Source organism: Orussus abietinus, unplaced genomic scaffold (genome assembly GCF_000612105.2).
Source record: "Orussus abietinus isolate OABI.00-Male unplaced genomic scaffold, Oabi_2.0 scaffold160, whole genome shotgun sequence".
Taxonomy (NCBI): domain Eukaryota; kingdom Metazoa; phylum Arthropoda; class Insecta; order Hymenoptera; family Orussidae; genus Orussus; species Orussus abietinus.
In genome coordinates, this window is record NW_019394352.1 from 86,776 (window position 1) to 99,561 (window position 12,786).

Here is a 12,786-nt window from a genome sequence, read left to right on the forward strand (position 1 = left end):
GCGCTACACTCGCCAAGTGTGCGTGAGAGTCGAACACTGCGAAAAATCCTCCCGAGGCTTACCTAACTGTGGATATAAGCCGAGATATTTCGTGTATGATTTTTACATTTCCCTACTAGCGTTATTGAGCGTTTCCAAGCGTTTCGAGAGCGTTTATGAAGGTTTTCGGGCGTTATCGAGCATTTTTCAAGTATTTTCGAGCCTTATCGAAGGCCGTGCAGTGCCGTTGCGTGTTGTTAAGTGCAGTACAGTGTCGGAGAGTTGCCGAAGAGTACCGGAGAGTGCCGGATACTCGCTCTAGATACTCCTAAAAACTCTCGATAACGCTAGTAGGGAAATGTGAAAATCATGCGCGAAATAACTCGGCTTATATCCGCAGTTAGGTAAGCCTCGAGAGGATTTTTCGCAGTTTTCGAGTCTCCCGGATACTTGTCGAATGTAGCGCCGCACGCACACATATTCAACTTCTCGACCCGTAGCTTGGCGCTTGGCTGGTTGGGATGCGCGAAGATTTCTAGGAGCGATCGAACTCACACAGATTCGCTGCATGAGAGTTCCGTACGCGACACACCGACGCGTGCCCCAAAGCTCCACATCACGTCGACTTCGCGGCAACAATGTACTTAATAGTAGTAGATAAGTAGATAAAGTCAAATGAAGCGTCACGAGTGTTCTTCCCTTACCATCAAAAGCGAGCAGTTCGGTAAACGTAGGTAACCCACCACCGTCAACTGCCGCATGGTATTACCATCACGAGTACGTGAGCCGCCAATGGCGACTGGTAGTTGGTACCGCCATCGCGAGTGCGCGAGCTTCTATCAGAAATTCGTTGCACCGCCCTTGAAGGCAAAAATCGGTGAAAGCTAACGTACGAAACCAGTGGGCAGCACAAGATGCGATCGCACGATCCTGCCCGTAAGCAATCTCCCAACTCATCTTTGCTGCAACAAATTAACAGAGATGATATTAATCTAGGCCAAAATAACAAGTTAACACTTTCCGCAGAAGCCGTCAGATGGCAGAAACGTCGTTTAGCACGGACGAACTCCTTGATACATGTCAACTCCGAACGTTACCTACATATTCGAGGAATCTTTTTTTCCCGTTGCATTCGCTAGGTGATAGAGATGAAACTCAAGCCATGGACACTCTATGTTATTCTTTAACATGCTCAAAGCATTTGAAAATGACACATTTCAGGAGCTTCTCTTGTTATCAGGGATCTCTGTTGTTATATACCACGTGCGCACTTTGCACGGTTTTGCTCATGTTTACGCTACGATACGCAATATTCATGAAATGGAACTAAATTAATTTCTTGACGAAAAATTACATAGGAGAGAAGTAATCATGAATACTCAATGGAAAACATATCTGTTGTGGTTTGCACATGAACACGTTGATTTTAGAGTTGCCGTAAGTTCATGGTTCATCTGTCAATGGAGTAAGTAATTATAGATGTAATTTTTCATAGAAAAATGGTTTCAATAATTTCAGGAGATCGATTCGATTCTAGACATGCTTAATATAAACTTGAGAGCACAAACGAAGCCTGAAGATCATGTAAGTTGACTATTAACGTTGAATATTTGTATCGATGTTCAGTATTTTTATTACCATAATATGTAATCCTAATATGCTCATTTTCAGCCATACTGGATAATCGAGGTACCGTCGGAAAGTGTAGTTCATGAAATCGCTCGCAGATCCGTGACGCTTCGTTTTTGTCTTGAATTGTGGGCTGATGGTCAGGGTTTTGAAGAATTTCATGACAACCTTAGGTTGTATTCTGGAGAAAACATTAAAGTTCACATTAATCCAGATAAATCGTTCAGAATCACGGTTGAAACGTTTTGCAAACATTTCACTCAACAGCAGAAAGTAGAAAAAATAGAAGTAAGTTTGATAAGTATTACATTAAACAGTATTTATTAATTTCATCGCTATTAATCCATTTGCCATTTATAACAGAGTTTTAATTATCTACCATTGGATGGTCCTGTTAACTTGAAAAATCCAGATACATCCTTGTTTTATATAGAATATTATGGACTGGATCCAAATGCAATTCCAGAGAATCCCTGTGGACTGTTTTTTGGGAGATGGGTAAGATAAAGGAAAACATTCAAATTCTATGTAAAGAATAGTTGTCATAAAAAGTATTTTCAAGATCACAGATGGTCAAAGGGAACTGATTCAAAAATTGTCACTCAAGACTCGGAAGTTCATTGGTAATACAAGTATGGATCCCCAACTGTCATTAATAATGGCAAACCAGGCACAAGTTAAAGAAGGAGACATGGTACTAGACCCATTTGTTGGCACTGGATCTCTTTTAGTCGCCGCGTCACAGTTTGGGGGCTATACCCTTGGAACGGACATAGATTACTTAATGCTGCACGGAAGAACCAGACCCAGTCGAATAAAACAAAAGGTAAACGATTTAATCAATGTATACACAAATACACCGTTTCAAAAATTGATTTTACACCTGTTTTAACCATTAGGCACGCAGTGAGGGTGAATGCGTAGCCATGAATATTAATCAATATGGAAAAGGTTCCCACTATATAGATGTATTAGTTGCCGACTTCTCCTTACCACTGTGGAAATCTGACATGCGTGTAGATTCAATCATCACTGATCGTGAGTCGATTCTCTCTTACAAGTATACAGTATTATTGTGGGTATAAGTATAGATTTTTACATTCAGCGCCTTATGGTATAAGAGAAGCTACGGAACGTTTAGGATCGATAAAAATAAATCCTGTAATAGAAGGACACCAGGTGGCCACACACATCCCATCTAAAGTAGAATACGGTTTACCACAGTTATACAGAGATTTGCTAAGTTTTTCTGCAAAACATCTTAAGATCAATGGCCGGTTGGTATGTTGGTTTCCTGTATTTAGGTAGGCCTACTTATGCTCTCATATAAAAAAAAAGAATGTTCCTCTTGTAAAACTAATAAATTGTACTGATATAAGAATATGTATTTTGCAGGGAACATTATTCAGAGGACCAACTGCCTCAACATTCATGCTTATCATTAATAGCCAATTCGGAACAAGTACTCAGCAATTACACCAGTCGCAGACTATTGACTTATAGAAAATTAAGAGAACCCCAGGTTTGAATATATGAATACATTGGTTTAAGGGATCAGATTGGTTCGATTCGACACTAATTTCATAATTCGCATCATTTATTTAAACAGGATTCAGATAATACATTCATTATGAATGTAACCGACTTTCGAGAAAAATATTTTGGCTTAAGGGACGAGTCACGAAAAGAGAGACGAATGAAGAGAGCAGATGAGAGACTGAGGAATAAAACTATGTGGGAGTTGAGTAAAAAGGACACCGCGAGGTGACCATACATCCTTTTAAATTGTAAACTTATAATTATTTCATAATTTGTCCATGCATAAAACATTTCAAATGTATTATCGTAAGTGAAGAGCGATTCAGGATATCCACAAGATAAACTCTAATTGTTAAACCAAAAGTTTGGGATAATATTTTACAAATGTACAGTTTCAAATCTCTCTCAGTGGAATGTTATTCATTAATTAATAATCTGTTATTCTTTGATAAACATGTACATAAGTAATGTCTACTTCGTGATACCGGCTCAAGTATTCGGTTGAAGAAGTGTAAAACGTGAATACACTGCATTTACATGTATTGCAACATTCAGACAAATATACAAATTATTACCTAGTGTTCGTAAATATTTACTAAATCTTCAGTTGTACCCTAACCTTCAAGCTGCAATTGTCCTAACAAGCCTTCTATGCTTTTAAGGTCTTCGTTTGAGACCTTCTCCCTGTAGTGCTTCTCAATTTGATTGGCTGCCCATTCGGCAAGCTTTACTGCCTGCTTCTTCTTATTTGGTGGGCATTTTGACGTTGAAGCAATATTATTCGCCGACTACAAATATTGAAACGTATCGTTAAGGTGTAATCACTGTTTGATTCATATTGACGCAATGAACTTACCAGTAATAATCCATAAAGTGCACGGACGTTATTTGGATTTAATTTTATCGCCTGACAGAAATATGTCTTGGCAATATCAATATTTGCTAACCCTCCCTGCAAATAAGAATTTCTTAGTTACTAACTCTAACATCTAAAATATTTCAAGTTAATACAAACTTACCTCAGAATATCTTATTTCGGCGTATCTCTGATGAATTAAGTGACTATGTGGATTATGCAAAATGAGTTCTTGCATACAAAATGCTGCTTTTGAGTAATCATGTTCTTGTAAATATAAATCACATAGTTCGTGCCATGCTTCTTGATCGCTCACAAATCTGGAAAAATAAAGTTAAAGCCCTGCTAGATCTAATTCAATAAAATTAAATTCATGTACCCTAGCCTGGACATTTAAATATTTCCCAGGTTAGTAGAACAAAGCGTGCTAGGTAATCATTACAAGTACGAGTTATTAAAGAGGTATGTTAAAAAATGTATAGTGTCAAAAAACAATGCCTAAGGCTTTAATCAGATATTCTCAGGCTTGATGCAAAAGCATAAGGAACATAACTAACATTTTTAGATAATCCGTGAGTTCTTTAATGGCTTCTGGTATTCGACCTTTAGCTTTTAAAATAGCTATTCGCCGTTTCCTTGGAGCTGTATTAGTTTCATCCCTTTTAATAATTGAATCCAGTACTTCTAAGGCTTCATCAAACCTAAGGACATGAAATCATTACAATTTATGCCGGTTCATTTCCTATTATCAGAAATATTGTAATAAACGTTACATTTCAAGGGCTTCCAAGTGCATCGCATGGTATTTATGTACTCTTAGACTTCCAGGGAATTTTCTCATTAGTAGTTTTATACAGAATTCTGCCAATAATAACTGGCAGCAATCAAGTGCTGCGACGCAGACTTGTTCCAATACCAAATACTCTAAAAACATAAAATTCACAGCATCACGTTCATTACAGATACCATTTCGAAAATACAGGATATACTTAATAATCATACTTTCATTTCCAAGTTGATCCATTTTCAGCATTAATACATTTTCCCACAAATCAACGACATCTTTACTTCTACGTTCGGATTCTTCTCGCCATGTTCTGAAGAGGTCACGAACCTCTAAATTGAAAATATAAGAAACACCATGACTCGACCCATATTTTAATCAGTCAATTCAACTATACTACGTGTCGCAGGTACACTAATAATCAACAACTACAAGTTTCAATTTTGTCTCAACAAATCGATCGTAAATATATTAGCAATATCCAACTCACCCGTCCATAACATTTTGTCATAATTCCATGCCATTACTATTTATTCAAGGAGTGTAAAATAAAGTAAATAAATCAAACCAAAGGCTGACACGGAGGTATTTATCGACGCCGTTTGAGGTTAGGTTCTAGGAGTGGCAGGAGGAGTCCGCATTATCAACAGAGTGCGATCAGGAAAATGTTTACGCCTCGGCCTTTTAAACCATGTCGTGGGGATTTAAATGGCTGCTAAGGTACGCTCCAAAGGGTTAAATTTTGTTTTTGCAAACCCTGGCAACTGTATCAAAACACAACAATAAACACTGATAAACCCTTTTCCCGAAAAACTCGTCGTCGAATATAATCATTCAATATTATTGAGGGTGAATGTCCTATCTAGTATCACTGTCCATCTTTCCTCTTTCTGTTGATAAGAACAGGGTTGTTAAGTAAAATACCCCAGATAATGTATTTCAGAGATGAGCTGGGACATTGCTCATGGGCAGGGTCACGCGATCCATCTTGTGCTGCCCCCTGGTTTCGTACGTCGGCTTTCACCGTTTTTTGCCCCCCATTTGCGGATAAAATCAGAGATGAGCATCTTTGATAAAATAGTTGGTTAAAATTTATAAAAGTGTTGGTAAGCGTAGGTAAGCCACTACCGTCAACAGTCGCATGGTATTATCATAACGAGTACGTGAGCCGCCAACGGCGACTGGTAGACGGCACCGCCATCACGAATGCGCGAGCCCCTACCAGAAATTCGTTGCGCCGCCCTTGGGGGCAAAAAACGGTGAAAGCTAACGTACGACACCAGAAAGCAGCACAGGATGCGATCGCACGACCCTGCCCGCGAGCAATCTCCCAACTCATCTCTGTCTCCCAACTCATCTCTGATATTTATATCCCGAGATTTATAAATTTATGATTATGGGATCTTAGTTTTGTCCGCCAAATGGCAGATGGCAGAATGTTAGAATAGTCACGAAACGTGGACTGCAAGCACTCTCTGCTATTTTCTGTCTCCATGCTCCGCAATTAGTTATCGAAACACTCGGTAGAGCCGTTTCGGAAGCTCTTTGGAACGTGCGATTTTAATGATTCAAGCACGACTTGTCCGTCGGAGCTAGAGAAATGATTGATCTACGAGATGATAATTCAAAGAATTCCTCTCCGGCCTACGGTAGGAGAAACGACAGCACGAACGTACCGGGTGAGTTGTCGAGACAGATTTTTCATTATCCGATAGAGACTCTACTCCAAATGTATCCAACTTCCCTCAATTCTTCATCGCATTGGGGTGTCGGTATTTCGTTCTAATACCTTAAAATAATCCAATCCATTATGTAACAGTCTTGCGCAATTATCTCACGACTGGTCCGTGCATAAAAACAATACCTAGTAAAGGTTTTTCGGGACATCTTAAACATAACCTCACTTTCGCAAACGTGCCGTATCACATTGCGGTCGCGGAATCACGTGCGATCGATATCCTCGTATTCATTGAACTGTTTCATGGTTGTATTTTGTTTATCAGTAAAAAGTCATTAAGTTTAAATCACATATGTGTCGACGGATCTAGAGGTTTGTGTTGAGTCACATTTTGTATAATTTTTGTCTAGTAAGTAAATAAAGTATTTAGATTATCAATTGGACAGGTCCAAGTGGTTAGTAAACGTACAAGTATGGTTGACTTCGGGAATAATGATGAAAAAAACATGAAAGGTGTGATGACTTCAGGAAGTACCATTTCTGATCATATATACATTTTATCGAGGTTACGTTATCTTCTACAGTGACATCTCAGCGAGGTCTGGCGCCACTTAGTCCATACCTCAACTTTGACCCATCGTACCTGCCAGCCACTCAACCGGAGTTCATATTTCCTGAAGGAGCAGTGAAACAGCGAGGGAGATTCGAATTAGCTTTTAGTCAAATAGGAGCAGCATGTATGCTCGGTGCTGGAGTAGGTGGTGCGACTGGATTTTACAGAGGTCTAAAGGCGACGACGCTAGCTGGTCAAACAGGAAAGCTTAGACGGACACAGTGAGTTTTGGCTTGGCTTTGTTTAACTATTGTCATAAATTTTATGGCATCATGGAACAAGTGACGAACCCTTCTAATTGTATGTAATTTATGTACTTTTTGTGCATAGATTGATTAATCACATGATGAAGAATGGCTCATCACTTGCAAACACTCTTGGAGTTGTCACAGTCATGTACAGTGGATTCGGCGTTGTTCTCTCATGGGTGAGAGGGACGGACGACTTTCTTAATACTTTGGCAGCGGCGACGGCAACTGGCATGCTATTTAAATCTACAGGTTCACATTTATTTTTTCTTCCAACCTGTGATACTTTATCTCACTAGAAGTATTTATTATTAAATATATGTCTTTTGTAGCTGGTCTCCGCAAGTGTGCTCTTGGTGGTGGAATTGGATTTGGAATTGCTTCGCTCTACTGTCTATGGAACAATCGAGAAGCCATCTCACAGTTGAGGCATCACAGCATAAATCCAGCGTAAGACTGTGTGTGTACCAGCAGCACCTTTAGACAAACTTTGTTTGATTCGAAAGCTCCTACTCCGATAGCTGAATTTTGTACATTCTAATACAACTTGTTATCGATTGAAATTTTGGATGATCGATGTCTACGATAGTCATATCGGTATATGATCGTAACTTTTCGTTTGAGATGTAGCATCGTTTGCTCTTCTTTCATATTCTCCTTATATTTGTCACTCTTTTTTGTTATATTATTTAATATATCCTTGAGTGTCCTAAGTTGGTTGGCAGCACAATTATCATAATCGGAGCAGGAACATCGATGTACTTTCCTAACACAGGAGCCAATTTCTATGACAAAACCATCTGTCGTGAACGGTTAACGTATGTAAATTTATGTAAAGTTACCATGTTATATATTTACGTTTAATCGGTGTCACGTCATACCGTGTGTTATTGCAGCACGTGGCTAGATAATCGAAGGATTGGATTTGTGGCAATATGTCCGATGTCTGTATTTCGATTGCGTTTTCAGCTACAGATAGTAATACAAGAGACCGTTATATTGTCCTTAATAATCATTATAGAAAAATTAGAGACGCTTAGATATTTGGTTCCACGTTTAACTTTGAAAAAAAAAAGAAATTGTTTTATCTCTCGATATCCTTCAATAAGACACGGGGAAAGTATTTATTGCATTCACCAAATGAAGTACCACCAACGATGAAACGATAATAGTAATCGTAACTCGCAGTCCATGCTTACCTACCGTTACCCCCTAAGCGATTGTATTTAGATTAAAAATAAATGATTTTGTAATAAATTGGCTCCTACTTAATGTCCTTCCTCGAGTTTCATTCCCCTCCTACAGGTCATTGTAAAGTTGCAATCAATCAGACTTTTATTAGATTTTGAGATAATGTCACTGACAATTAAACGTCGTTCTCTTCCAGATCTAAATGACGACCAGCACTAGTGTGGACTAGCAACGAAATTTGTCTGCCTTGTACATAGAAAATTCCAAGATGGATCGTAAGACGAAACCTTTATCTATATAAGTTACAAAGTGTATCGGAAATAAAGAAATTTTAATAGCGATGCAGCTCCTAGCTAAGGGCTCGTTATGATTTTAGTTAAGCAAAGAACTGTAATTCGATAACATGTTAAGGCAATACGAAAGAATCATTTTATATATATATACAACGTTAAAATATTTATAAAACTATTCTCCTTAGGGTGTCTATAATCACGTGCTAAAGTTTTGAATTATTTGATGCGCCCAATTTGGAGAAAATTTTTTAAGAAAAAAAAATATAAATATTTTCACGTTATATATATATATATAAGGCCCCCTTTCAGATCACCTTAAGTCATTTTTTTTTGTAAGTGAACGGTTTAATGTATTTTTTTCTTTACAAGGCCACGTTTTTTATTGAAATTGGAAGAGATTGACTGTTGAATCTTCACGTCGGAAATAAGTGATAAACAGAAATCAAGACAAAATATTGTTAGTAAAAGCGAGTGAAGTTGATCATGTAGTCGAACGCTATTATCAATAGAAATAAAAAATCCGGAATATTCAGTCGACGCCGTGAAAGTATAAGCGCGGATTTATAAAATGGCTTATTCCCGAAAAATCGCCGGAAGCGAGGAGCGCAATTTTAATCTTATCTATCTTTATCTCCCGTTCGACGCATTCTCGATATCAGAGGAGCAGTGCCATAAGTCTGTACTGCAGAACGAGGTAACGTTTCTCGTCGACCTCGAGAAGAGAGGAACCGTCCGAAGCTCTCTCTCTCTCTCTCTCTCTCTTTAGTGCAACGCATTTATCGCCCTATTAACATCGCTATTAATTTCCTCTTTTTTTTTTATTTATTTATCGCGAATTCCTTCTCATTCGCCGAACGTCGCGAATGGGCCTTCATTCCAGTTCCGACAATACATATACAAAGCAAGGATAAGACGGACTTATGAATAATGAAGCGCGAATATTTGTCGGGTACACAAATCGCGTGTCGTTCGGAGTAAATATTTGATCATCGCCGCTAGCTCCGCCGCGATATTTCTGATTATTTTCGAAGAGGAGAAAATATACCTTCTGGCCGCCTTCGGGGATCGAAGGTGTAAAACCAAATATACGGGGTCTGGACTTCGTCGCAGATCTTCCCTGAAAAGCAGCTCCGATTACGTAAGGAAGAATAGTAAATTACGTAGACCTACAGAAAGTAATTAAAACGGAGTAATTCATATTTACTTTAAACAAGAGACCGCGGAAGAAGTTCCTTGCGGTCGGTCGGGAAACACTCGCTGGGGGAAAGAAAAAAATATAAAACAAATCCCCCGAAGTTCCGGGACTTCTCTCTTCGCTTTCAGTGGTATCTAGAGACAGACAGGGAAATCATTGCAGAGTTACAGAAATAGAGGAAGAGCTAACGAATGGTAAAACCTTGCCGACGTTATCTGACGTTCGGATTGAATTAGGTAAGACGGGCTTCAAAATGGCCGCCTTATCGCCGGCGTCCCAGTTTTCCTGGAGAAAGCGTTAACCGGAAAAATTGGAACGGTTGGCCGTTCCATGTAATTGGAAGTTGGGTACAAAACGACGGACTGTTTTAGTACAATGTTTGTTATATATATATTAACGCGAGAGATCATTAAATCCGGGGAAAAGAGTACCCGTCGACGGTGGTTAGACGATGTCATTAGCCGGAGAGAATGTTGGATCTTGCAGGGGCTCCTCTCAGATATCTGTGAGAAAAGTCCCTCGATTTTCTCATGAGTACATCCATAGATACGGCCTCCGCCTAATCTCCTTTAAGCATCCGTAAGCGACGCAGTCGTTCGCGGATCTTCGCACCAGGTGGATCTGCCTCGCCGCGTGTATCCTAATAAATTAAACAGAATCTATTTATAAATCGGTACGTCGGTTTTGCTGCAGATCTCGCGCCGATTAATTACAATTTCCCGCGCGAGAATTAATTGAATCGCCGCCTCAGTCGGGATCTTACTGACACGCGTTGCGCCGAGTTGCTACACTTATTGAAACAGGTGAACGTCGTTACTTCTCGCCACTTTTACCGACTTTGTTCTAAGAATTGGAAGAAAAGGATAAAATACGATGCGTGACTTCTTCACGTCGCACGGTTAATTTCAGAGTTTATGAAGTCGATTTGATGAGACGTCGCTGGAGGACCCTTTTCGAGTATGAACACGCAGGCTGAGAGTATCCTGGCGTTCTTGTACTCGGCCTCCTTGGTCCTTTCCGTGACGTCGGCGGTTTCGCTGGTGGTAGCTTGGCAGCATTGGTCTTGGACCCTGGACGTGTGCATAAACATTGACTGCGGATGCATTCTATACGGAGTCAACACGTTTAGCACCTTCATGGGTGGAGACGCGAAGCTGTGCCACTTCGGAGTCTCCGGACTCGCTCCTGCGGCGTTCTTCGGATTGTGCTTAGGGGGTTACCACGGGTACAGGGTCTGCATCGACAAAGGCCCGGAGGAACCTCGAAGAGCGTCAAGAGCGGTCGTTTTTCACGACAGGTACCGTCGATATAATAATACAGAGTACATGAGAAATAATATGAGACGATTACATCTATTTCATCGGTAGAATCACTCGAGGAGACGTGGTCGTCATCGGACCGAAGCGAAGAAGTCCTTTCAAACAATGGATGTCTGCAGCGTTCCTTGGGGCCTTGATCGGCTGCTTGTCTCTCGCCCATGCCGTTGTTCTGACCGATGGATACTACAAAACCTGCGAACAGTATAAGAGGAACCTGGTGCAATTGTTGGGCTCCAGAGGACGCGAGATCCAGGTATTCGTTTCTACCCAAAGTACGCATCGGTATCTGAAGTAGCACCCGGTAATATTTAATTACCATCGTCCAGGTTATACATAATCGCCTCTCCTGTGGAGCCGTCCTCGATTTTATGGACTACCTTCAACCGGACGCCAACAATTGGAGGAGAGGGGACGAGATTAACACAGGACTGGCTTTGCAATTGGCGATTGTCGCGTCGTGGTTCAACTTTTTCGCCTGGGCTGCTTCCGTCGTAGTAAATGCGATCATGGCCAGGCGGAGAGTCAGGGACTCGGGCGAGAAACTCTGTTGCTTCTGTTAGGCCACCTAGAAAAAAAAAAAAAGAAACAATCGTGTTAACGAGAAAAAAGCTTGCAAAAGTTTTGCTTACTTGAAATCGTACCATTTTCCTCCCTGTTTATATATTTATGGCGTATCTCTAGCTAGGAATGGAGGGAAACGTCTGATTGAGGAAAGGGACCTCCAATGCCTCTTTCTAGGGCCTCCAGGGCTGTAATCAAGGAAACCGAACTCCGGTCACGAGAAATCCCTTCCAGATCTGCGAACAAATGTCTTTGAGCTCTTTAACGATCGTTAAGAGATACGAATCCGTGCAGAGTACCATTTCATATTGTAACAGAGTTTATTCCAGCCCTCTGTTTTTACACATAGGTACGTGAACGTTCCACTTTTATGTACAAGGTGCGCCGCTCGCACGGAAAGGAAACTAAGTTAAGCTGTCGATGAAAATAATCCAGCGAAGATGACTCGCCGAGTGGAACCTGCCGCTTAAGTTTCTACCTCGTTTATATTTATAATGTANTGTGTGTGTGTGTGTGTGTGTGTGTGTGTGTGTGTGTGTGTGTGTGTGTGTGTGTGTGTGTGTGTGTGTGTGTGTGTGTGTGTGTGTGTGTGTGTGTAATATAAATGAGGAGAGCTGCATCTATTGAAACGCAATCTTCTTTTTCTTTTTTTTTTCTTTCTTTTCCTCTCCCTCTTCCTTCCCGCGTAAATGCAACAGGAATTACGGGTCGCTTTTAGTATAGGGACATTTCCCGGAAAAAAAAAACTAGGAACGACTGCAAACTAGAATTTCCCCGCAGGTTTCCCTTTGGATTCTTTCGATGATCGAGTGACGACTTTCCCGAGAGGATCGTCAATAGGTAATCAATGGACGCAGAAGACGAAGCACCTAAGATAATCTCTCCTCGCCGCATAGTTAAT

General features: G+C 40.4%; 4 protein-coding genes across 11 annotated transcripts; 3 read left to right on the top strand and 1 right to left on the bottom strand.

The window, feature by feature from the left end:
- The first annotated feature begins 759 nt into the window (after positions 1-759).
- On the top strand, positions 760-3,412 carry LOC105702870 (tRNA (guanine(10)-N2)-methyltransferase homolog). Of its 6 annotated transcripts, none has more exons than XM_012430796.1 (11): positions 760-915; positions 1,006-1,118; positions 1,201-1,416; positions 1,498-1,563; positions 1,651-1,896; positions 1,972-2,106; positions 2,171-2,434; positions 2,508-2,646; positions 2,714-2,912; positions 3,004-3,130; positions 3,218-3,412. In XM_012430796.1, exons 3-11 carry the CDS (start codon positions 1,351-1,353, stop codon positions 3,374-3,376), a joined length of 1,401 nt encoding a protein of 466 aa, XP_012286219.1. In that variant the 5' UTR covers positions 760-915; positions 1,006-1,118; positions 1,201-1,350; the 3' UTR covers positions 3,377-3,412. The 6 variants fall into 6 exon arrangements, with proteins under 6 accessions (XP_012286219.1, XP_012286220.1, XP_012286218.1 ...); XM_012430797.1 differs by having other exon boundaries at positions 1,220-1,416; XM_012430795.1 differs by having other exon boundaries at positions 1,006-1,416.
- A 138-nt stretch (positions 3,413-3,550) lies between these two features.
- Positions 3,551-5,697, bottom strand: LOC105702871 (ER membrane protein complex subunit 2-like). Its single transcript, XM_012430800.2, has 7 exons — positions 5,278-5,697; positions 5,006-5,119; positions 4,777-4,927; positions 4,561-4,704; positions 4,167-4,323; positions 4,004-4,099; positions 3,551-3,935 (listed from the first exon to the last, which is right to left on the bottom strand). Exons 1-7 carry the CDS (start codon positions 5,309-5,311, stop codon positions 3,762-3,764), a joined length of 870 nt encoding a protein of 289 aa, XP_012286223.1. The 5' UTR covers positions 5,312-5,697; the 3' UTR covers positions 3,551-3,761.
- A 613-nt stretch (positions 5,698-6,310) lies between these two features.
- On the top strand, positions 6,311-8,858 carry LOC105702873 (mitochondrial import inner membrane translocase subunit Tim23). 2 transcript variants are annotated; one of them, XM_023431952.1, is made up of 5 exons: positions 6,311-6,466; positions 7,050-7,299; positions 7,409-7,578; positions 7,659-7,786; positions 8,714-8,858. In XM_023431952.1, the coding sequence occupies exons 1-4, from the start codon at positions 6,388-6,390 to the stop codon at positions 7,778-7,780; spliced, it is 621 nt and encodes a 206-aa protein (XP_023287720.1). In that variant the 5' UTR covers positions 6,311-6,387; the 3' UTR covers positions 7,781-7,786; positions 8,714-8,858. The 2 variants fall into 2 exon arrangements, with proteins under 2 accessions (XP_023287720.1, XP_012286228.1); XM_012430805.1 differs by having other exon boundaries at positions 7,659-7,776.
- A 1,022-nt stretch (positions 8,859-9,880) lies between these two features.
- On the top strand, positions 9,881-11,971 carry LOC105702872. Of its 2 annotated transcripts, none has more exons than XM_012430804.2 (4): positions 9,881-9,948; positions 10,915-11,302; positions 11,373-11,577; positions 11,651-11,971. In XM_012430804.2, the coding sequence occupies exons 2-4, from the start codon at positions 10,965-10,967 to the stop codon at positions 11,882-11,884; spliced, it is 777 nt and encodes a 258-aa protein (XP_012286227.1). In that variant the 5' UTR covers positions 9,881-9,948; positions 10,915-10,964; the 3' UTR covers positions 11,885-11,971. The 2 variants fall into 2 exon arrangements, with proteins under 2 accessions (XP_012286227.1, XP_012286224.1); XM_012430801.2 differs by lacking the exon at positions 9,881-9,948 and adding an exon at positions 10,581-10,808.
- The last annotated feature ends 815 nt before the right edge of the window (positions 11,972-12,786 follow it).